The sequence below is a fragment of the Choloepus didactylus genome, chromosome 9 (genome assembly GCF_015220235.1).
Source record: "Choloepus didactylus isolate mChoDid1 chromosome 9, mChoDid1.pri, whole genome shotgun sequence".
In the NCBI taxonomy this organism is placed as follows: Eukaryota; Metazoa; Chordata; class Mammalia; order Pilosa; family Megalonychidae; genus Choloepus; species Choloepus didactylus.
The window spans coordinates 124,604,941-124,627,599 of NC_051315.1; the positions used below are offsets into that span (position 1 = coordinate 124,604,941).

The 22,659-nt window shown below is 38.7% G+C and overlaps 1 protein-coding gene across 1 annotated transcript; it reads right to left on the reverse strand.

Moving 5' to 3' along the window:
- Positions 1 to 1,318: 1,318 nt before the first annotated feature.
- LOC119544699 (general transcription factor II-I repeat domain-containing protein 2-like) lies at positions 1,319 to 18,211 on the reverse strand. The gene is made up of 7 exons (XM_037850196.1): positions 17,988 to 18,211; positions 12,471 to 12,928; positions 10,047 to 10,185; positions 7,519 to 7,643; positions 6,770 to 6,893; positions 3,513 to 3,648; positions 1,319 to 2,818 (listed from the first exon to the last, which is right to left on the reverse strand). Exon 7 carries the CDS (start codon positions 2,802 to 2,804, stop codon positions 1,467 to 1,469), a length of 1,338 nt encoding a protein of 445 aa, XP_037706124.1. The 5' UTR covers positions 2,805 to 2,818; positions 3,513 to 3,648; positions 6,770 to 6,893; positions 7,519 to 7,643; positions 10,047 to 10,185; positions 12,471 to 12,928; positions 17,988 to 18,211; the 3' UTR covers positions 1,319 to 1,466.
- Positions 18,212 to 22,659: the final 4,448 nt, after the last annotated feature.

The following is a 22,659-nucleotide window of genomic DNA, read 5'->3' on the forward strand; positions in this document are numbered from 1 at the left end:
TCCTGCCTTCTCAGAGCCTGGCAGAGGGAGGCAGAGGGAGCAACTTTTAATGGCCCACACTTGGAAATCAACCCCTGCTGTGGCTGATGTTATGACAATGGAATTCACCTAGGCTGGCAAAGACCCATTACTGCACACCCAACAGAATCAAATAAATGCAACCTTGAGCTTGGAAGACTGTCAAATGTTTAGGATTTACAATTGGTGGGGAAGCAGGGGAAGGAAGCAGAATACAAAATGGCCCATTCAGAATGCCTTCAACCATGGAAAATTGGCAAAAGGGAAATGTGCCAATGCGCCTCTCATTGTTGAGATTATTGGTTTTTCCCCAAAAATCTTTATAATTTCCAAATGTTCTACAATAAGCATATATTACTTTTATAATTAGGCTAAGTTTTAAAATACAGTTTTGGCACTAATGAGCAGTCACATTCCAATTTCATAGGAAGAAACACCATTTGGATCACAAACCTCTTTAGGGGCCTTCCTTCATACTCTACTCACCATTCTGCATGCCCTAGGGGTGCTCCTGACACCAAAGGAAGCCCCATCCCTACCTTGAAGAGGCAGAATGGCTCCTGGACCATCCAAAACTGACCAAGCTGACTAATATTAAAATTTCAAAACAGATGTGCAAGTCCAGAATGGAAGCACCCAAAAAGAGCACAGAAGCCAGCCCTGTCCAGGGAAGGGCTGGCCAAGTCCCAAGATCACCAAGGCAGGAATGTCATCCTTGGGGATGGGGTTGTACCAGGCATCTAAACATTTGGATTCACCCAGCTGTCACCCTGGTTCACATCCAGGCTCACAAGCACCTTTGAGAAATATGTGGCTTCTCTTAGGGCAAAGGTTTACAAACTCTCAGGGCCAGAAAGGAAAGCATAAAAAAATGAACTGCCAGAAGTATCATACTTTATTTTTATATGGTATAAGGTGTAAAAAACATACATGATACCAAAGCTTGTACTTTAAATTTGAATGGAAAAAATGTGTAATTTTAAAATAGAAATGATTATTTAAAATTTCATAACTTACTACTCCTCAGACTTGAAATCAGAAATTGCTATCTTTTTTCTTATGCCCCAAGATGTCAATCAATGTTAGGTCATGAATCTTATGTAACAATATGCAGCACAGAATTGATCTCTGAGTCAGCTGTGGGCAATTTCTAAATTTTATTTAGTTTCCTAACAGAAAACAGCTGCTCATAAACATAGGCGCTTGCAAACATGGACAGAATCTTTGCACAATGGTTTTTATATTTAGGGTAACTATTTCCTAGGTATTTGTAGAATTCTGGTATTCCAACATCATCGTATTTAGTTTTCAGGAGAGTGTTGCACTGCAATTCAATAACTACCATTTGTAGCTCTTCATTCACATTATTAATATTAATTGAAAAAGGTGAGCTGAACAATTCTAGTTCATTTTCATAAAGTCTGAAATCAGAGAACCTGCTTTGGAATTCAGTCCAGCTCTCTAATTTTTGGACTATAGTTGAGGCTATCACCTTCTTTTTCCAAAACTAATTTCAGTGTAGGGAAGTGGGCCAGATTGTTCCTTGCCAAATGAGTTTCCCAAAGACACAATTTCGCTAGGAATGAGTAAATGGAATCATACATTTGTGTAACTACTTGTGAACGCCCTTGTAGAGAAGTATCCAATGCATTCAGATGGGTCGTCATGTCAACCAAAAGGGCTAAGTCTTTGATCCAATCTTTGCTAGGAAGTTGAGGTACAGATTTTCCTTTAGAAGACATGAAAAAGTCAATTTCTTCCAACAGTTCAAAAAACTGCTGCAGCAGAATGCCATGACTCAGCCACTTACCTTCCATGTGGTAGGACAGACTTCCATATTGTGCATCAAATTCACTGAACAAAGTACTGAACTTTCTATGGTTCAAACCATGGGAACGTATCCAGGTTACGGTGTAAATTACTATGTCCATGACATGATCCATTTTTAACTTTTTAGTGCAAAGTGTCTCCCAGAGAATGATGCCATGCACAGACTTAAGTTCTGTGTCTTTGCAAAGCCCTGACACCTTTGATTTAAGTTCTGTAACAAGCTGCTTAACACCAGCTGTTGCAGAATTACCAACTGTGGTAACACTTACTAGTTTTGACCAATCTACATTAAATTTTTTAAGATTTTTCTCGATGCATAAAAATAAATCATTTCCTGATGTTGTGCCTGTCATTGGTACCACGTCCAAAAGTTCTTCAGTCACATCAAAAGTTTCATCGACACCACGAATAAATACAGCTAACTGGGTGGCATCATTTACATCTGTGCTCTCCTGAGCTGCAACAGAGAAAGCCACAAATGATTTAACTTGGTCTTGCAACTTGTCCTCTAAGTTCTCAGCTGGACAGTCTACATGCTGAGCAACAATATTATCAGTCAGTCTTATATTTGCAAATGCTTGCCTCTGTTCTGCTGCACTCAGTAGACAGTCTTTTAGAAACTCACCATCTGTAAGAGGTTTGGATGCCTGGGCAATTTTTTCATTTAATACATAGCTACATTTCATTGCAGCATCACTTATTTTACTTGCATTCAAAATCAAATCATGTTGAAATTTCAGTCTTTTCTTCAGTTCATTAAGTTTTTTATCACGCATCTTTTCTGTATATCCATCGTGGTTCTTACTATGGTTTGTTTCATAATGGCGTCTTAAGTTATATTCCTTCGACACAGACAGACTTTGTTTGCATATTAGACATGTTGGAATATTCTTTACCTCCAGAAAGAAGTAAGCTCTCTCCCATTTTTCTTGAAACACATGGCTTTCCTGTTCCATCTTTCGTTTTCCCACTTTTGAAAGAGACAAAAGCAAAGGAAACAATAACGTTTTATCTTTTCTTCAGGAAAAGAGCACTACTATATGAGAAAAAAAGTATTAACTATTTATTTTTTAAAATGTAAGAGTGATGTTCACAGCTGTAGTGTTGGAGAGAACCTAGGGGACGGTGGGAATAATAGCTGCACCTAAAAGGCAGAAGCTGCTTGTCATCTCCAGCTGACTGCGAACAAGCGGGGCTGCAGGCCAGGTGCTGCCAGATTTCCCCATGCATCAAAAGAAGCAGGAAATCCAGATTTTTTTATGTGAAATCTTGATTTTTAAAAATATTCATAACAAATTCAATTGTTTTTTGTTTTTTTTTTTTAAATATTGTGTAAGCCATAGGACGCTGGTTAAGATCTTCGGTTAAAACCTGACAGAATAATATTCCTAGTTCTAAAACTATAGCCATAGGAGCTTATTCAAACAGTATCCTAGAGCACACCTAAAAAAGGAAACCAAACTGATGGTTCTGTGACGTGAAATCTCTTTTGCAGACACCAAGGATACACTTGATAAGATTATGATGATGATTTACACATTTGGTACAGGAGGAAACTATTTTAAAATGTCAAGTGACCCTGACCTCATGCTAGCCCCTCTGTTGCAGAGAATCCCACCACAGCCCTGGCAGGTCTCAATCTACGGAGTATTAGTATTCCTTACCTCTCCAGGGGCAGCTCTTTCTACCTCTATTTCCTGGGCCTGGGTGCTTCTCTCCAGTATGATCCAGAAGGATGGCAAGCCCACAGATCTCTGTTCCTTGCTTCTCTTCCAAGGCTCTCTCTGCATCAGCTTGTGACTTGAATTCAATATAAGCAATCAAGCAGTTATGGGGATGGAGTGGGAGAGCAAAGAAAGAACAGTCAATATTTAGAGCCGGGTGCTTTTATTTGTTTTTGAGTCAGTAATATACATAAAAGATTCAAATTCCAAAAGGTAGAAAAGAATATAGTGAAAAGCCTTCCTTCCACTCCTATCCCAAGCCACCCAATTCTATCCTTAGAGGCAATATTCGATATATACATAGACATACTCTCCCTTTCCATTATTTGATTAAACAGCTTTGAGATATAACTTACATACCATATAATTCATCGACTTCTAGTGTACAATTCAATGGTTTCTAGTGTATTTACAGAGTTGTGTGACCTTCACTATAATCTAATTTTTAAATATTTTAATCATCCCAAAAAGTACCCACCAGAGCAGTCACTCCCCCCAATCTACCCCCAGCCCTAGGCAACCACTAATTTACTTTCTGTCTCTATAGATTTGCTTATTCTAGACATTTCATATAAATGAGATCATTACTAGGTGGTCTTTTGTAACTGGATTCTTTCACTTAGCATGTTTTTGAGGTTCATCCATGTTGTAGCAAGTATCAGTATTCAGATATGCATATAGGTATGCATATTTCAGTAAAGAGATTCCTTTTTATGGTTGGATAATATTCCATTGAATGGATATACCATTTATTTATTCATTCATTAATTGATGGACATTTGTGTTCTTTCCAGTTTTTAGCTATTACAAATAATGCTGAAAGGGACATTTGTGGAAATGTGTGGGTATGTTTTCATTTTTTTTGGGTAGATAGCCAGAAAGTGGAACTTACGGGCCATATGTAAGTCTAACATTTTGAGGAATTGCCAAACTGTTTTCTAAAGTGACTGCACCATTTTACATTCCAACTTGCAGTGTATGAGGGTTCCAATTTTTCCCCATCCCTGCCAACAATATCATTGTCTATCTTTTTTTATTATAGCCTAAATCCTAATGAGTGTGAAGTAGTAACACATCATGGTTTTGATCTGAATTTCGCTAATGGCTAATGATGTTGAACATCTTTTTGTATGCTTATAAGCCACTCATATATCTTTTTTGGAGAAATGTCTATTCAAATCCTTTGCCCAATTTTAAATTGAGTTTTCTTTTCATTGTTGACTCGTAAAAGTTATTTATACATTCTGGATGTAAGTCCCTTATCAGATATATGATTAGCAAACATTTTCTCCCAATCCATGGTTGTCTTTTTACTTTTTTGACAGTGTCCATCAAAGCACAAATGATTTTAATTTTTATAAAGTCTAACTTATCAATATCCTTTTTCTGCTTGTATGATATCCTAAGCCAAGATCACAGTTTTCTTCTAGGAGTGTTTTACACAAAAAGTAGAATACCATCTAATTGTTCTATACTTTCCTTTTATAATTAGCAACGCATAGTGGAGGTTGTTTCAATCTTTTTCAATTCCATATAATTGTCTTATGAAACTATCAGAAAATTTTAACCAGTTTCCTATTGATACATATTCAGGTCATTCCTCATTGCTTGCTAGAAAACATCACTTTGCATCAAAAAATTTTGTAACAAATTATTTCACACTTCTCTGAGGCTCTCTGTAGGATAAATCATTAGGAGCAGAAGTGCGGGATAAATTGGCATGCGCAACTACAACTTTGACAGATGCCACTAAGTAACTAATCTCTGCAGAGGTTTCACCATGTTCACTTTCACCAACAATATATGAGCATGCCTGTTTCTCTGCACACTCTTCAATACTGTGGGAACAAAGTTTTCGATCTGTGACCATCTGATAGGTGAACAGCTGTATCTCATTATAGTCTTTAATTTACAATTCTTCTATTATGAGAGAAGATGTGTATCTTCTCTTACGTTCAATTGCCACGTGTATTCCTTTTTGTGACTATCTCTTGGTAACTGCCTGTATTTCTACTAGACTCTTGGTCTTTTTCTTACTGATTTATAAGATGCACTTTATATCTCAGTTGACATTAGCTCCAATCATGATATGAATTATGAATATTTTTCCTGGTTGTGTCACCTTTTTTTTTTTTAAATGAGCATGAAAGAAACTCATCTTTATTTATATATATCACATACAAATAAAAGGGAGAAAGAAAATGAAACCTGATTCACTTCAGTATCTATTTGCCTGGGTTATCACTACCGTTGGTTCATGCAGTTTATTTATGAAAATAGTATTGCTAAGTGGCACGCAATTTAAAAATGCACAAAGAAGTAAAGGCTTTCAAATTTAAGCAGAATTCAGGCAGTATAAACATTGCTATTTAATTTCCTGAAAGGTTTTTAAGGCACAGTAGCTATAACAGAGCCAGTGAAGCACTGTTATACATGCTGAAAGACTTTTTCCTTTTGGTGAAATATTTCTGTTACACAAATGCTTAGACTTAAGTATGTGACACAACTAAGTTGTTTGATCTGGATGGGGTTTCAAGCAAGCCAAAGGGAATTTAAGGTTTTCTTTAGAACTCTGTATTGTCTAAACAGAACAATAGTCTTTTCCACTTAACAGCAGGAAAAATTTTCTCTCAGCAAATTAATAAAATCTGCTTTATTTGAGATACTTTCCAGAAAAGTTGTCACTGTAGCAAGTGGTAAGGTATGTCGCTCCCTCCTACCTCCCCTTCACAAAAATTATTTATTTAAACAAGAAAAGATTCTGAAGATTTAATTATATCTAACTAAAGTTAGAGAAATTATGTGGCTTTTGGCAGGACTCTCTTATTATGTGGTTTTCCAGTGTTGCTATCTGCAAGTACAGCGAGTGCCTCCAAATCGCCTCCAAGTAAACACTGCTAACAACTTGGAATTTACCCTTTCAGACTATCAGTGAAGTCTCTCAATATTTAAGCTTGAGCTTGGGAACAGAATAAGTCTTCATTTTTCTATGCAACTACTAGATTTCCAGAACTTTTGGCAGTCCATTTATGGTGACTTGTTCAACTTTTTATATGCCTACTGGTAGAAAGGTTAGATAACAACTCTTTTCTTCTCTAAGATCAGACTTAACTAATTTAGAAGTAAGTAATGAAATTCTATTGTTTGAATCCTGGAGACATATATTGTTTTTCAGTACAAGGCACCAAAAAACCTACCTTTTACTCATCCCATCCTCATTCACTAATCTGATTTGAAAAGAATCCTCAAACACTTCTTTTAATTCATGCTGAGTGACTTTGTCAGGCAGGTTCTTGATTAAAAGTGTTTTGGCATCTCCATCTAGATAAACACAAAAGATATTTTTGGTCTGATTTTGGCTCTAATAAGTACCAAAGTCCTCTAAGACAGAAATACTATTCCTCAAAGAATTACAGAATAGAAACAACAATACCCAGTCTATCAGTTTACCAATATTTTAATACATGCTCTGTGCCAGGTCCTGTACTACATGCTGGCTGTGAAAATACAGCCAGGGCCTCTGCCTTTGGGAATTGGTCCTGGTGGCAAAAAGGCTAGTAAATAAATAGGCACGTGACTACAAACTGTGATAAGTACCAGGAGGGAAAAGTAAAAGGAAATGAGAAAGGCTGGTAGGAAGACAAACTAGTCTCGAGGGTGAGGGAAGACTTCCCTCATCTGAGGAAGGGACGCTCAGGCTGAGACTCAAGAAAGGGTCACAAGGAGCCAGGGAACAAGAGCTGGAAAGAACAGTGTGGCCAAGAAAGGCCCAGCGCAGCAGAGCCCAGGGAGTGAGAGCGAGGGTGATAAAGCCTGTGCTGTGGGGCAGGTGTCCCTGAGGAACTGGAGAACGCCTGCACTGAATTACAGAGAATGTGATGTTCCTGCCTGACCCAGAGTCTTCCAGATACACAGAAACCTAAAACAAATTACCCTGTGGGCATACCTTTCTTTGTTTCCTTTCTCTTTGGTTTCTTTAATTTAATTTCATAGCCAAGGACCTTTGTATCATTAAGTTCCAAGGCTTTTTCTTGGTCATCAGCAGATGTGAAATCCACATAACCAAACTTCCTACAGAGATGTACAAGAAAAGGAAAAAGACACACACAGGTAAGAAGAGAGCCATACATCTCTGCTCCCAGCTCATCACAATGCATGTGAAAGCGAAAACCAGCAGCAAGTCAAATGCAGCTGCCAACCTTACAATTTAAAACCAAGGCTCTGCAGACTGGAGATGTCAACATCACCAAGTGCCTAGAGGGCAGTGACTCAGCGGGGGGGGGGGGGGGGGGGGGGGGGGGGGGGGGGGGCAAGCTTGCCTCCAGGGACATCTATATTGTCTGGATTCCTGGCCGTTACCACTGAGGCAGTGCTCCTGGCATCTAGACCACAGAATCTGCTGCTAAACACCCTACAGTGGACAGAACGGCCACCCACAACAGATGTCAATAGTGCTGAGAGCCAGTCCATGTTCACCTGTTGAGGTCTTTATTGATGTTCCAACCCAACAACTGACAAAAGTCAACCAAAGCTATAGAACAGGAAGCCTGAGTTTACAAGTATTTAAATTTCTGTTTTAAAGTTACTGTGTTCATCTCATTTTTAATCATTTAAATATAAAGTTGAAAGACCACTGAGAGGCCACAAGAAAAAACAACCACATGTCTTTATGAAATGGAACAGAAGAAATATCATTCATAATACGGAATGTGTTACCAAACCTAAGGGCTATTACAGTAAGAATTTTTTAAACACAACAGGAATTCTTATTTACTGTAAATACAATCATATTTCAAAGTATAGTAACAAAAACTGCAAGAAGAGAAATGTGACAAAAGTTGTGATTAAGGTTCCTCAAAAAGGTAAACACAGAATTACATTACGATCTGCAATTCCACTCCTAGGTATACCCACAATAATTGAAAACAGGGACTCAAAAAGACACTTGCACACCAATGTTCACAGCAGCATTATTCACAGAAACCAAAAGGCCCAACAACAACCCAAATGTCCACCAGTGGATAAGGGGATAAACAGAACGTGGCACAGCCATATTATTTGGCCATAAAAAGGAATGAAGTACTGATATATGCTACAACATGGATGAACCTTGTAAATATTATGCTAACTGAAACAAGCAAGACACAAATAAAATATCTAGAAGGGAAATTCATAGAGACAAAGTAGATTAGCAATTACAGGGGCCACAGTGTGGGGCAGGGTTAGGAGCGGGGAATGGTTAGTTATTGTTTCATGTGTAAAGAGTTTTTATTTGGGATGATAGAAAAGTTTTGATAACGTATACTAGTGATGGTAACAAAATACTGTGAATATAATTAACACAACTGATTTATATATCTGAATGTGGTTAAAAGGGGAAACTTTAGGTAGTACATATTTTTAAAAACACAAACTACCATAGGACTACACAACACAGTGAACCCTAATGAAAACTATGAACTATAGTTAATAGACAATTATACGAATATTCTCTCATCAGTTTTAACAAAGGTACCACACTAATTCAAAACGTTAAAAATGGGAGTGGATATATGAGAACTCTGAATTTTCTGCATGATCTTCTTTAATTGAAAAGAAAAAAGATCAAAATAACAAATTTATGTTATATTTTACCACAATTTTTTTTTAAAAAAGGTTTCAAACAAATGACTAAAAAATTGAACCACAAACAATTAATAAATAAGGATCTGGTTCTGTTTAAAACAAAAAGTTGTGCTTAAGAGAACAGGCTTTGGAGCCACAGCACCAGGCTCAAACCTTGGCTCTGCTTCTTTCTCGCTGTGTGATACTGGGCATGCACTTAACTTCTCTAGGTCTCATTTCCTCCTTTGCAAAATGGGGGCAACCACAGTAATTGCCACCTAAGATTGTCTTTGGAGACAATGAGTTAAACATTCAAGGAACTAAGAACAATACCTGAAGAGTGAATGCTCAGTGAATGTTTACTGTGATCATTTTTTGTTTTTTTTTCCCCTAGGAAATTCTGTGCACCATAGACAATAAGCTTATACCCAAGATACATGCTTATGAATTCAACTCAACAAAAAGCAGAACTGATAGCACCTGTATTTGCCACCAAAGCTACATGGGTTTTATAATTAAACTTGCTACTTATTCTAAAATAATTCTGGGCAAAGAACATTGCTAGGCTGAAAAACTATGCTTCCCCAGAGACATGGAACATCTTGGGATGATTTAAATGTTTGGAAAGGTGGGTAGAAGTTAAAAGTTTAATATAATGGGTTTATTGAACTGAAGTACTCATTTGGAACTGTGATGGGCTGAAGTCAAATCCCACCAAAGGGTAATGAGCAGGTAACAGAAGGATTTAACAAGACAGAAGACAACCCATGTCAAAGTATCATAAAGCTACTGGAACTCCTAAATTCTCCAGGAATAGTAAGTGCTGCACTGATGAACACCAAATGACATTCTTAATTTATCGGTATTTACCTTGACAAGCCAACTATGACACCAACGACTGCAAGATCATTTTGAGCAAAAAATTCACTGAGACCAGTTTTTAGTTCGGCAGCAGTTTTGGTGAAATTCAGGTTTCCAGCAAACAGCTTGAAACTTACAGGTGGTTTAGCTGCCACAGAAAAAGGGAAAAAAAAAAGAACTCAAATAGTAATACTAAAGGAAAATTCCATTAAAGAATTTGTGATAAATTTTAACACCAGGGTTCAATAAAAAAACCCCTTTGCTCCTCATTTGGGCTAACTAGGACTTCATCTTTTCCCGTGTCCCCTGTGAAGGGAGCTTTAAAACACGGCAAAGAAGGTACCCTCCAATTTTTGTTTTTTGGTTTCACGGTAAGCTTTTTGTTTGGCCGGTTCCTTCTTCCGTTTATCAGGTGATTTGTTGACAGGCTCTGTGGACAAAAGCCAGGATACTGCATTTTTAATAATCTGTGCCACTAATGAGTAAACAAGAAGCTTTTACACTGCCACAAATATCAATCATAAGCTATGCCCATTCTTCACAAGATACCCTTGTTAGGTCTGGTCAGAGCACTTTTTTTTTTAATTAATTTTTTTACGGAAAAGGTAATACAGACTCATAGAACAACATTCAAAAGGTACAAGAGAGTGAAAAATTCCTTAGGCACCCAATTCCTCTCTATGGAGGTAACTACAGTTACCAGTTCCATGTGAGTTCTTCCAGAGATGCTTTAGCATTTAAAATATACACAACACATGCACACAGAGCAGCATAATGCATATGCTATTATGCAACTCCTCTTTTCCCCTTAATTACATATCTTGGAGATTGTTTTTTATCTCAGTACAAATAGAGCTGTTTCACTCTTTTAAAAAGCTGTATGACATTCCATTATATAGATGAACCCCAATTTATCCAATTCTTCATTGGAGGACTTGTGGGTAATTTCTGATACCTTGTTATTATAAAACAATTATAAAACCACTTAGAGGGCTTGTGAGATTAAAATGTTTAAAGATATCTTTGCCCATCTGTGCAGGGGAAAACAGAATCTCTTTGTAGTTCCAATTTGCATTTCTCTGCTTACAGTGAAGTTGAGCATCTTTTCTCCAGAAAGTTTTACAAGGATTCCATGCCAACTGCCTCATCTGGTATACCACTACAGTCTTCCCCACTTTGAGTAAAAACTCCAATACCCTTCTCTCTTAAATGTTCACTTAGGGAAATGTAAAAAGGGGGTGCCCTTAGGCTGAAAGGTCCCTAGTAGTGAGACCCTAGATGGTACAGCACCCCCAGTGCTCCTGTCCTCTGCAGTTCTCCTCTTCTGATTCTCTGATGGCTTCCTAAGTCTCTTCCACCAGAGGTCTACGGTTTTTTCACCCCTTGTAGAAGACACCACTAGAAGTCTGACTGTTCCTTCTACTCATCTTGACTGGTCAGGCCTCTAAGAGGTTCAGGCTCTCTATATTAGTCAGGGCTTATGAGAAAAGCAGAACCACTAAGAGATTTTATAAACATGCATTTATATATATATATACACACACACACACTCACACACACACCTCATTTTAAATTTATTTATAGAGTGTACATTATATTATGTATTTATACATCCTATATTATATTATACATTTATTACAGGGATTTGACCTTATCCAATAGTGGGAGTCAGTTAAAAAGTCTACATAAGAGTACTGTTTCTAAGGCTGTTGGTGCTGGAGCCTGAAGTCTCCAAGCAGGCAGTCAAGAAGGAAACATACCATGAAGTGGGAGAAACAAAGATAAGATGAACCCTGCCAGGCTGAGCTGCAGCTGAGGAAGATGACCTGGAACCCTCGTTAGTCTCTAACAAACTTTAAGCCTCCAACCTTGCTGACGGGGATGTTCAGAGTACTTTTAGAAGAATTTACAGATTAATTAGAAAGCTCTTCAGATTCATCAAAGAAATCCAACAGCCCCTGCCCAAAGGCTTCCCTTACAACTAGCATTTTGTGATCTGAAACTCCACTTTAACGGAGCTGATTCAGATTACTCCGACCTTCTTCCTTGGCCTCCTCCTCACCGTCTCTGTTATTGTCATCCTGTTCATCGGTGGCCACCTTAACAGGAAGGGCTTTTCTCCCTTTGGCCCATGAAGAACATATTGCTTCTTTTTCAGAATCTAAATGAGAATCCACCTAATCAAACACTGCAACACCAACTTGTTAAGATTGAGAATACCAAACTGTTCTTGCAGAAAAACTGTTCATAAAAAAACTCAGAAAAAGAGTTTAACTTTTAATTTTGAAAAATTTTATATGCATTGTCATTGTATTTTAGTAACAATAATCAGAATTATCACTTGGGAAGCAATCCCATTTAAAATGTTATACAGACACCAACAAATACAAAATAGAGTCACTGAGAAGTAAGTGTGTGGGAAAACCTACCTACCTGGCTCATAACCTCCAAGGTAGAAATACTCAATGTGTACTATTCAGAGCGAAGCTGTCCGATTCTGGTTATGTGGGCAAGCCAGAAGAATCAGCCAGGGGTTGCCAAGGCCACTTTCAGAAGGGTGGTATTTTCAGGAGCCCCTCAAAGAGAGAAGAAGTGCAATGGTGTGCAGGAATGGCCCTAGATATCTTAAAGCCACGTGCCAGGCACCACCCAGAAGAAAATCCTTTACCTTCCTCCTCCTGGTCCAACTCACTGTTCTGGCCTTCATCCTCCTCACGGTTCTCACTTTGGTTCTCAAGGTCCCCCGGCTCAATGTTCCTCCTGTCTTCTGCCTGCCTGGTCCATGTGGCTCTCTTCCTGCTTGGTGATACTAGTTTCTCAGCAAACATGGGAGCCAGCGACTTTTTTCTCCCTCCCTTCTTTCCTGAGGCAGTAGTAATCTTCCCGTGGTTCTTTGGAGGGGGGAAAAGCAGGAGGAGAAATAGCAACAGTGAAAAGCTGTCTCATCTACGCACATAAGGTTACAAACACATTGCACAGCCAATGCATGCGAGGTTTCAGTCAAGCACATGTCAACCACTCAAGGACAAATTTCTCAATGTGCAGTTAAGAAAGCTCCAAGCACCACAACTATCTTGCATGCTCATTCAAAGGGAAAAAAAAGAAAATTCTTCAACTTCACCCAGAGCAATCAAATCAGAATTTTTACAGGGAAGGACCCAGGTTTCTAAAACTGTGAGCACCACTGCTCTATGAAAACTCACCAAACCCATTAATTACTACTGTTCATGTGGCTCCACAGGTCTGTGGGGTTCCAATTCTGCATACCAGTGAAACCCCAAAGAAGGCGGGCCAACCCAGGCAATTGGAATCTGTGTAGGAACCAGGCCAAACCCCAATGATTGGACCTCATGCTTTCTAATTACACCGTCAATTCCCACAACCCCTTCCTTCCTTGAGGCACCTCTGTTGGAAATGGTATTATAAAACCAAATGACAAAAAATATAGGACAGAGACTTAAACTGTGTTGAAAACAGTGAGGGCAAACCGAAGTCTGACATAGATCCCTGGAAAATTTTAGTACAGATTAAATGGTTTATGAGAATGACCTATTTAATGAGAAAGATGCCTTTATTAAGACCAAGTCACAAGAAATTAAATCAAATTATTACTTTTTTGTTTAAAGTATGAAGATGAAAATTTTAGCAGGGCATTGAATGAAGTCTCTTGATATACAAATGGACAAAATGAGGCGACATGGGCATTAGCTGCAGACAATATGCTCTTATATTTGGAAAATCCTGAGAATTCAATGACAAAGCTACTTGAGCTAATAAATAAATTCAGCAGAGTGGCAGGATATAAGATTAAGACACATAAATCAGTAATGTTCCTATACACTAGTAATGATCTAACTGAAGAGGCAATCAAAAAAAAAATTTCATTCAAAATAGCAACTAAAAAAATCAAGTACTAGGAATAAACTTAACTAAGGATGATGATATGATCTTATATTTGGAAAATCCTGAGAATTCAATGACAAAGGTACTTGAGCTAAAAAATAACTCCTCAAAACCAAAAGCTTCTGTGCTTCAAAAGACTTTGTCAAAAAGGTGAAGAGGCAGCCAACTCAACGGAAGAAAATATTTGGAAACTATGTATCTGATAAGAGACTAATATCCTGCATATATAAAGAAATCTTACAACTCAACAGTAGTACAAACAGCACAATTATAAAATGGGTAAAAGATATGAATAGGTATTTTTCTGAAGAGGAAATACAAGTGGCTAAAAAACACAGGAAAAAAATGTTCATCTTCACTGACACCAATAAGAATGGCTACCATTAAACAAACAGGAAACAATAAATGCTGGAGAGATTGTGGAGAAAATGGAACTCTTATTTATTGCTGGTGGGAATGTATGATGACACAGCTGCTGAGGAAGACAGTTTGGTGGTTTCCCAGAAAACTAGAGATCAAATTACCCTGTGATATGTCTAGTCCACTTCTCAGTATATAGCCAAAAGATCTGAAAGCAGTGACGTGAACAGACATTTGTATACTGACGTTCATAGCAGCATTGTTCACAATTGCCAAGAGATGGAAACAATCCAAATGTCCTTCAACAGAAGAGTGGATAAACAAAATGTGTATACATACACTGGAGTACTATGCAGCAGTAAGAAGAAACAAGGTCCTGAAACATATGGCAACATGGATAAACCCTGAAGAGAAAACGCTGAGTGAAATAAGTCAGACACAAAAGGAGAGATATTGTTTGTTACCATTACTATGAAATCCCTGAACAATGTAAAATCAATGTCTTATAATGTAGAATACTGGGGACCTAGAGATAGACAGAAGCTAGTGAAGGGGGAATGATAACCTAATGTGTTCATATATGTTAATGATGGTTAATTCAAAGGTATGGGAATGAACAGGGTGATGATTTTTTGTTAATGGAACTATAAGTATCAGAGCTTCATTGAAGGCGAACAGGATTGAAAGGGGTCGTTTAAAGGCATGTATCCCACAGATCAGCAGTACAAATATAGTTAGGTGCTTGCATGATATTGTTCTAAGGAATGACACTGGTAGAAAGTTGACAACAGAGTGGTATATGGGAAAAATCTACCTATTGCATACTAGGGACTATAATTAATAGGAATACCTTACTAGTACCACACAAATAGGGACAAATAATTAAGGACTGACAAGAGCTATGGGGTATTTCTGGTCATGAGAATTGTTTAAAATGGAGAGTGATGAGGATTGTACAACTAAGTGATGATAACGTGAGATATGGATGGATTATCGTGGACAGAGCATATGCTTTGTGAAAGTAGGAACCCCCTACTTTATAAGTCAAGCCTTCAATCTTGATGCTTGCTCTTGTGAAAATTATGGTTGAAAAGTGGCTAAGCCCACCTATAATTATGCCTAGGAGTCACCTCCAGAAAGCCTCTTTTGTTGTTCAAACGTGGACTTTCTCTCTCTAAGCCGAACTCTGCAAGTAAATTAGTCAAACCCACCCCTGACGTGGGACAGGACCCCCCAGGTGAGTGAATGTCCCTGGCAACATGGGACACAGATTCAGGAAGTGAGCCTGACCCTTGCATTGATGGACTGAAAATGCCTTTGACCAAAAGGGGAAAGAGAAAGGCAACAAAATAAGGTTTCAGTGGCTAAGAGATTTCAAATAGAGTCGAGAGGCTGTCCTGGAGGTTACTCCTATGCAAGCCTCAGCTAGATATGCCAAATGACCACACTAAGATAAGCCCAAGTCAACAGTAGTCCCCAAAACCCCAAAGAATATCTGGATTCCTCTCTGAGAATCTATAAAAGTTTCACTCACTAAATTTATACTTCAGAAACTTAAATCCTCCAGAGAAGGGTAGCAACAGACAAAATAAAATTTAACAAAAGATTATGAATATTGAATCTCTATATAATTTTCTTTTTCTTGGTTGCTAGAGTATTAGAATAGCTAGAAGGAAAGAACTAAAATGGTGGAACTGTAACCTATAATATTTTTTGAAATTTGCTATATAGCTACTTATTAAATTGTAATTTGAAAGTTATCACCTTTTTGTATATACCTTATATTTCACAATCATAACTGTAACTATGGTACTGTAACCCATAACATTCTTGGAAATTTCCTACATAACTACTTGTTAAATCGTACTTTCAAAGTTATCACCTTTCTGCATATATGTCACATTTCACAATAAGGAAATAACTGAAACTGTGGCAATGTAACCCATAAAATTCTTTGAAATTTGCTAACTACTTGTTAAATTGCACTTGTAAAGTTATCACTTCTATGTAAATATGTTATATTCCACAATTAAAAAATATATTTTTACTAAAAAAAATATAAATGAGTTACTTGGCTCGTTACCACAAAGGAGAGTCTAAACTTGCATGTAGTTGTGCCTAAGAGTCTCCCCCGAGTACCTCTTTGTTGCTCAGATGTGGCCCTCTCTCTCTCTAACTGAGCCATCTCGACAGGTGAACTCGCTGCCCTCCCCCCTACGTGGGACCCGACTCCCAGGGGTGTAAATCTCCCTGGCAATGCAGAATATGACTCCCGGGGATGAATCTGGACCCAGCATCGTGGGACTGAGAGTATCTTCTTGACCAAAAGGGGGATGCAAAATGAGACGAAATAGTTTCAGTGGCTGAGAGATTTCAAATGGAATCGAGAGTTCACTCTGGTGGACATTCTTATGCACTATATAGATAATACCTCTTAGGTTTTAATGTATTGGAATAGCTAGAAGTAAATACCTGAAACTACCAAACTCCAACCCAGCAATCTGGACTCCTGAAGACAATTATATAATAATGTAGATTACAAGGGGTGACAGTGTGATTGTGAAGACCTTGTGGATCACACCCCATTTATCTAGTGTATGGATGAGTAGAAAAAGGGGATAAAAACTAAAGGATAAATGGGGTGGGATGGGGGGATGATTTAGGCGTTCTTTTTTCACTTTTATTTTTTATTCTTGTTCTGGTTCTTTCTGAGGTAAGGAAAATGTTCAGAGATAGATTGTGGTGATGATAACTATGTTATCATACTGTGGACAGTGGATTGTATACCATGGATGATTGTATGGTGTGTGAATGTATTTCAATAAAACTGAATTAAAAAAAAAAAAATGAGTTGCTTGGGGGAAGATTGAGAAATGAAGTAGGAAAGAGTAGGGGCTCTGGAATCAGCAGACCTATGTGTAATTCCCAGCTCTGCTACTTATTAGTTGGGAAGCCATGAGCAAGTTAGTTAATGGCTAAATCAGTTTTCCCATCTATAAAATGGAGCTAACGCTGCCTATCCCATATGGTGGCTGTGGGGATTAAATGAGATAGTGAATGCAGCCCCAGTTAGCACTGCGGCTGCACAAAGGAAACATTATACATCCATTAGTTGTGTCCTCACTTCATCCCACCCCCTCAATTCTCTTGGGAAGCTCTTAATTTAAGCCTACCTCTATTCAAATACTAACGTGGAGGCTCCCAGCCAGAAGAATATAATTGGGACTTACATATCATAAGAAGAATAAGTACTGAAACATGCATTTGGTGGGCACACAAACCAGTGCATTAAAATTAAGCAATTGTAAGACTTTCTTGCAAACCAGTATCTCCAGACAACCAATATTACTTCTCTAACATGAAATACTTCTGCATCCCAAAATAAACAGTGCTTGGTCACAATGTATCATTATGTCTTACTCTTTTTACATAGCACTAGATTTAATTTGCTAATATTTTATTTGGAATTTTTACATCTATGCTCATGATAGTGGCCTGGGGTTTTCTTTTCTTAAGATGATCCTGTCAGATTTTAGTATTAGGTTTAGGGCAGGCTTGTAAAACCCTAGTTGAAAAGTGTCCCCAATACCACTTTTCAGATAAAGCAATACTATTCAATTGCTTTACACTGGATTTTGATTGTTAACATTAATAAGCCATTCTGCTCTGCATTGTATATATAGTTACCTTATCTCTACTGCCATTGTCCTTATATTCTGACATCTCATCTTCCCCATCTTCTGTCTCCTTTGGGGGAAGACTCATTTTGTTCAGTTCACCTTTTTTTTGTTTTTTCCTGCTTAAAAGGGACAAGATTATTAGGCACTTCCCAGGGCCTTCAACATTCCATGCCATGCACGTTTTGCCACTAGTTCTAGCAGTATTACGTTTGCATCCATAATAAATTCATGTTAGGCCTCATCCCAATTTTTAATTAAAAAAAAAAAAATTCATTTGGAATCTTTTACTCGTACCAGCGAATACCAAACAGGAAAACAAGATAATTTCTGGTGTTTGTTGTAGGTCATGTCTCCCATGCCTTTTCTTTGGCCAGAGTCTAGAAACGGAAACTCCTCAAGGTAAAAAGGCGAACTTCCAGGGATTCCGTCCTTTTCCTCTCATTCTGCTCCCTAATCACGCGTTTCCAAGTAACTGTGATATTTTTAAATGGAAAGGCATAGGGCCAAAATGAAGCCCCGAATGGGAACGAAAGTAGTACCTACAACTCAAGTGCCTTTATTTCTCCAGACTGAGAAATCAGTGTAAACTGGGAAAGCTTCCATCACTACCTCCATCAGAATACAAATAAGAAGTCTGCGGCCAGATCCTATAAACACCACTTCCCCAGTTAACCCGCACGTCTAAGCCCGTATCGGAGTCTCCACCCTCGAGGCTATCGCTGGTGCAGCGCCCGCCCTCTCGGGACGGGCCAAGAGCCCTGGAGTGCGCCCCTGCGGGCTACCAAGCGCGACAGCTCCGGGCAACGCGCCTACAGGGAGCCGGGAGAACGTCTCAAGTGCCCAGAAACAGGGCGCGCGGTCTGAGAAGCCGCCCACTTCACCAGGCCCAGGAGGAAGTCGGCCCGGAAGGCGACGTCCCTCGTGACTCCGCCTCGGCCAACCAGGACCCGCGCTGCCCCTGGGCCAATCGCGAGTCAAATTCAAGGAGCGGTGGGAGGTGCGCGAGCCTGGGGGCGGGGCCTCGGCCTGAGAGAGTGGCATTCTGCCTGCGCGCGGAACGGGCATCTTGGCCGCTGCAAACTGTAAGGTCTGCGGTGTGGGACTGCGGGTCGTGGTCGGCGCGGGGCTTTGCGCCTTCGCGTCAGATTTGCCGGGAAGGAGACGCAGAGGCCGCAAAGTTTGAGGCCCCGGCGGGCGGCTGGTGGGGCTGCCGGAAAAGAATCAGCGGTCGTGATAACAGCTATTTGTTGAGGGCTCGTGTGCCAGGGTGGACACCAGCGCTCGCTTCCGTAAGGCAGTTTGGGCCACACACCAACTCGGGAAGTTATGTGTTAGTATTTTCCCCACTTGCAGCAGAAACGGAGGCACAGAGACTCCCACCTGAGTGTCACACGAACAAGGCGAGGTGGGGCGGAGACTCGAACCCGGCAGTGGGACTTCACGGCCGGGCGGCCGGGTGGGTGTGCCGTTCCTTGCTGCTACTGACCTGCATCAGTTAGTGATTGGTAGTAATGGTTTTAGCTAGTCTGTGTACCAGTTGCCTTTTCATACATCGTATCGTGGGCTTTTTACAACAAACTTGTGACTTAGATGTTAGCTCCATTTTACATTTAAGGAATTTGAGGCTCAAAATTTGCATTCGTTTAATACTGTGTACTTCAGAAAGGCACAAATTGGAAATGAAGGAGAATAGGGAGAACAACTTGCTTTAATATTTTAGATTCGGTGCTTCACTAAACACTTTTACCTAACTTACTTTACAAGACTAGCCCAAATGTGTTAAGAACACTGATCAGGGACAACTCAAAACAAAAGCCCGTTTCACTTTTTATCAAAGATGCGCGATTCAAATAAAATATTAGCAAATAAAGCAAGTTGAACCGAGCAGTGTTGTAAAAGAACGTTCATTAAATAGGATTGATCCCTGAAGTGAATGCAAAAATGTTTCAAGAAAGAAAATAGGTCTGTTAAACTAAGACTAAAGGAGGGAAAAAAAACAACAACATTGTTTTAGATAGGGAACGTCTTTTACTTGATAAGGCTTGTCTGTGAAAATGTAAAATAAGCATTTGATGAAAAAAATTAGGAAGTATTCTTATTAAAATCAGGAACATGAGCTTAGACAAATTTCTTAAGACAGCAAAATCCATCAATTATGACACATTATAATTTAAAACTTTGCAAGAGTCTTTATAAACAAATTTAAAATAGTAAGAACACATTGGAAGGAAATATTTGCAATATGTAACAAAAAGTGAGTATCAGAATCTAAAAAGAACTACAAATCAATAAAGAAAAAAGAAGACCAAACATGGGCAAAGGATGTGAACAATAATTTTCAGAAGAAATTTAAGTAGCCAATGAAGTTGTGAAGAGATGCTTGACCTCACAACCACCAGGGAAATGCAGTTTAAACCAGTAATGAGATACCGTTTTGTTTTGTTTTGTTTTGTTTTTTAATCCATCAGATTGACAGAAATTAAAACCTCAAACAAATGTTGTTGGGTTTGGGGGAAAAGGGTGAAAAGGCAAACTGTTCCAAACACCAAGAAAGATTTGGCAATTTCCAGTAAAGATTATGTTTATAGGTATCCAACCTAAAGAAGTATACTTGCTGATAGACATATACATGAGCATTGATTGCAAACTTAAAAAAAAAATCTGTGTAAATTTTCAAGCATATGTTAGAGAAGAGGTTAGTATAATGAATCCCCTTTAACCCATCACCCAGCTTCGAAACTTTAATATTTTTGCCATTCTTTTGCCCCACTTTTTTTTTTCTCCTTTCTTTCCTACTTTCCTACCTTCCTTTCTTTGGGTATTTTAAAGTGAACCCCAGGCATCATTTTTCACCTGTAAACTTTTCAGAATGAATCTCTGGGTGGTATGGACCTTGATACCAGCGAATATCTAGTCTTTCTAATTTTCTCTGTCTCAAAAAATGGCTTTCTATGGTTGGTTGGTTTGAATTAGGATTTAAAAATTTCTACACATTACATTTGGTCGATATGCCTCTTCATCTTTCATAGGAATCTTACCCCCCCCCCTTAAGTCCATTTATATGTTGAAAAAACTGAATCATTTGCCCTATAGGATTTGTCCCTATTCTGGATTTGGCTGACACCTCCTGGTGTCTTATACGTCTCCATCCTCAATGTTTCTTTTCTTTTTTTTTTTTAGCCCTTGTCTCCAAATATTTTAATTGCCATAAATTTGTTTAAAAATACACATTAAATGCGTGTTTGACACTCTAAACTTTCTATAATCTCCATACCACAAAATACATATACAGATGTGGAAAAATCTAGTTAGTATATAATATTTTGCTCACCATTAACAGCTTTATTATGTGAAATGCACATACTGACTTAGAAATACTAGATTTTGAGCCCCAAACTCAATGTTTCTTGAAACTGGTGGTTAGATCTGTAGCTTTGTTAGATTCGGGTTTGATTTTTTTGCAGGGATATTTCATGGTTGGTGCTGTGCACTTCTGTTACATCATACTACGAGGCACTTAACGTCTGGTTCCCCTCTTTGTGTGATGTTAAAATTGATCAGGCAGTTTGTTTATGTTGGCTTGATCCATCCATTATAACCATCAACCTTCTACCCGATGGTTTTAGGCAGTGTTGTTTTATAAAGCAAATTGTTCTGGTTTGCTAATGCTGCTGGAATGCAAAACACCAGAAATGGATTGGCTTTTATAAAAGGGGGTTTATTTGGTTACACAGTTACAATCTTAAGGCCATGAAGTGTCCAAGGTAAAGCATCGACAGTCGGGTACTTTCACTGGAGGACAGCCAGTGGCGTCCGGAAAACCTCTGTTGGCTGGGAAGGCACGTGGCTGGCATCTGCTTGCTCCCAGGTTGCATTTCAAAATGGCGTTCCCCAAAATGTCTGCATCAGCTTCCAATGGCTACCTTCAAAATGTCTGTATCAGCTACGGCTACTCTCTCAGCTTCTGTACATTCTTCAAAATGTCCCTTTTGGCTGTAGCAAGCTCGCTCCTTCTGTCTGAGCTTTTATAGGGCTCCAGTGAATTAATCAAGGCCCATGCTGAATGGGCAGGGCCATGCCTCCATGGAAATTATCTAATCAGAGTTATCATCTACAGTAGGGTGGGTCACATCTCCATGGAAACACTCAAAGAATTACAATCTAATCAACACTAATACTTCTGCCCACACAAGATTGCATCAAAGATAGTGGCATTTTGGGGGACATAATACATTCAAACTGGCACACAAATGGTGGGAAACAATTTATTATTCAAGAGCAGGAGAAAAATATATGTGGAAAAATGATAGGAATTAAATTGCTAAAATATTAACAGTGGTTAATTTGGGTGATGAGAATATAAGTCATTTTCCTTTTTTTTTTTTTGCCTTTTTCTTCATTTTTTATCACATCTCCTAAAAGAGAAACAGAAGAAATTCTGCCTATGTATGTCTAATGAAGGTGCGACAGCTAGAGAAAAAGCCTGGAGGCGATGTTCCAAATCGAAGCTCCAGGAAAGACAGCCAAGGAAGTCCAGAGAATGACAGTTATGGTAGTGGACCATAGTGTTTTGGTTTTTGTTTGTTTGCTTGTTTTAAGTTTCTTTAGAAACAATTTTATTTATAATCTTATTTTTCTTCCCCAATTGTTCCTGTGTTACATGAAGAAATATTATTATG

What these genes read in the sequence shown, in the direction of transcription:
- LOC119544699 (XM_037850196.1), bottom strand. Translation starts at nt 2,804, where the DNA reads ATGGAACAGGAAAGCCATGTGTTTCAAGAAAAATGGGAGAGAGCTTAC.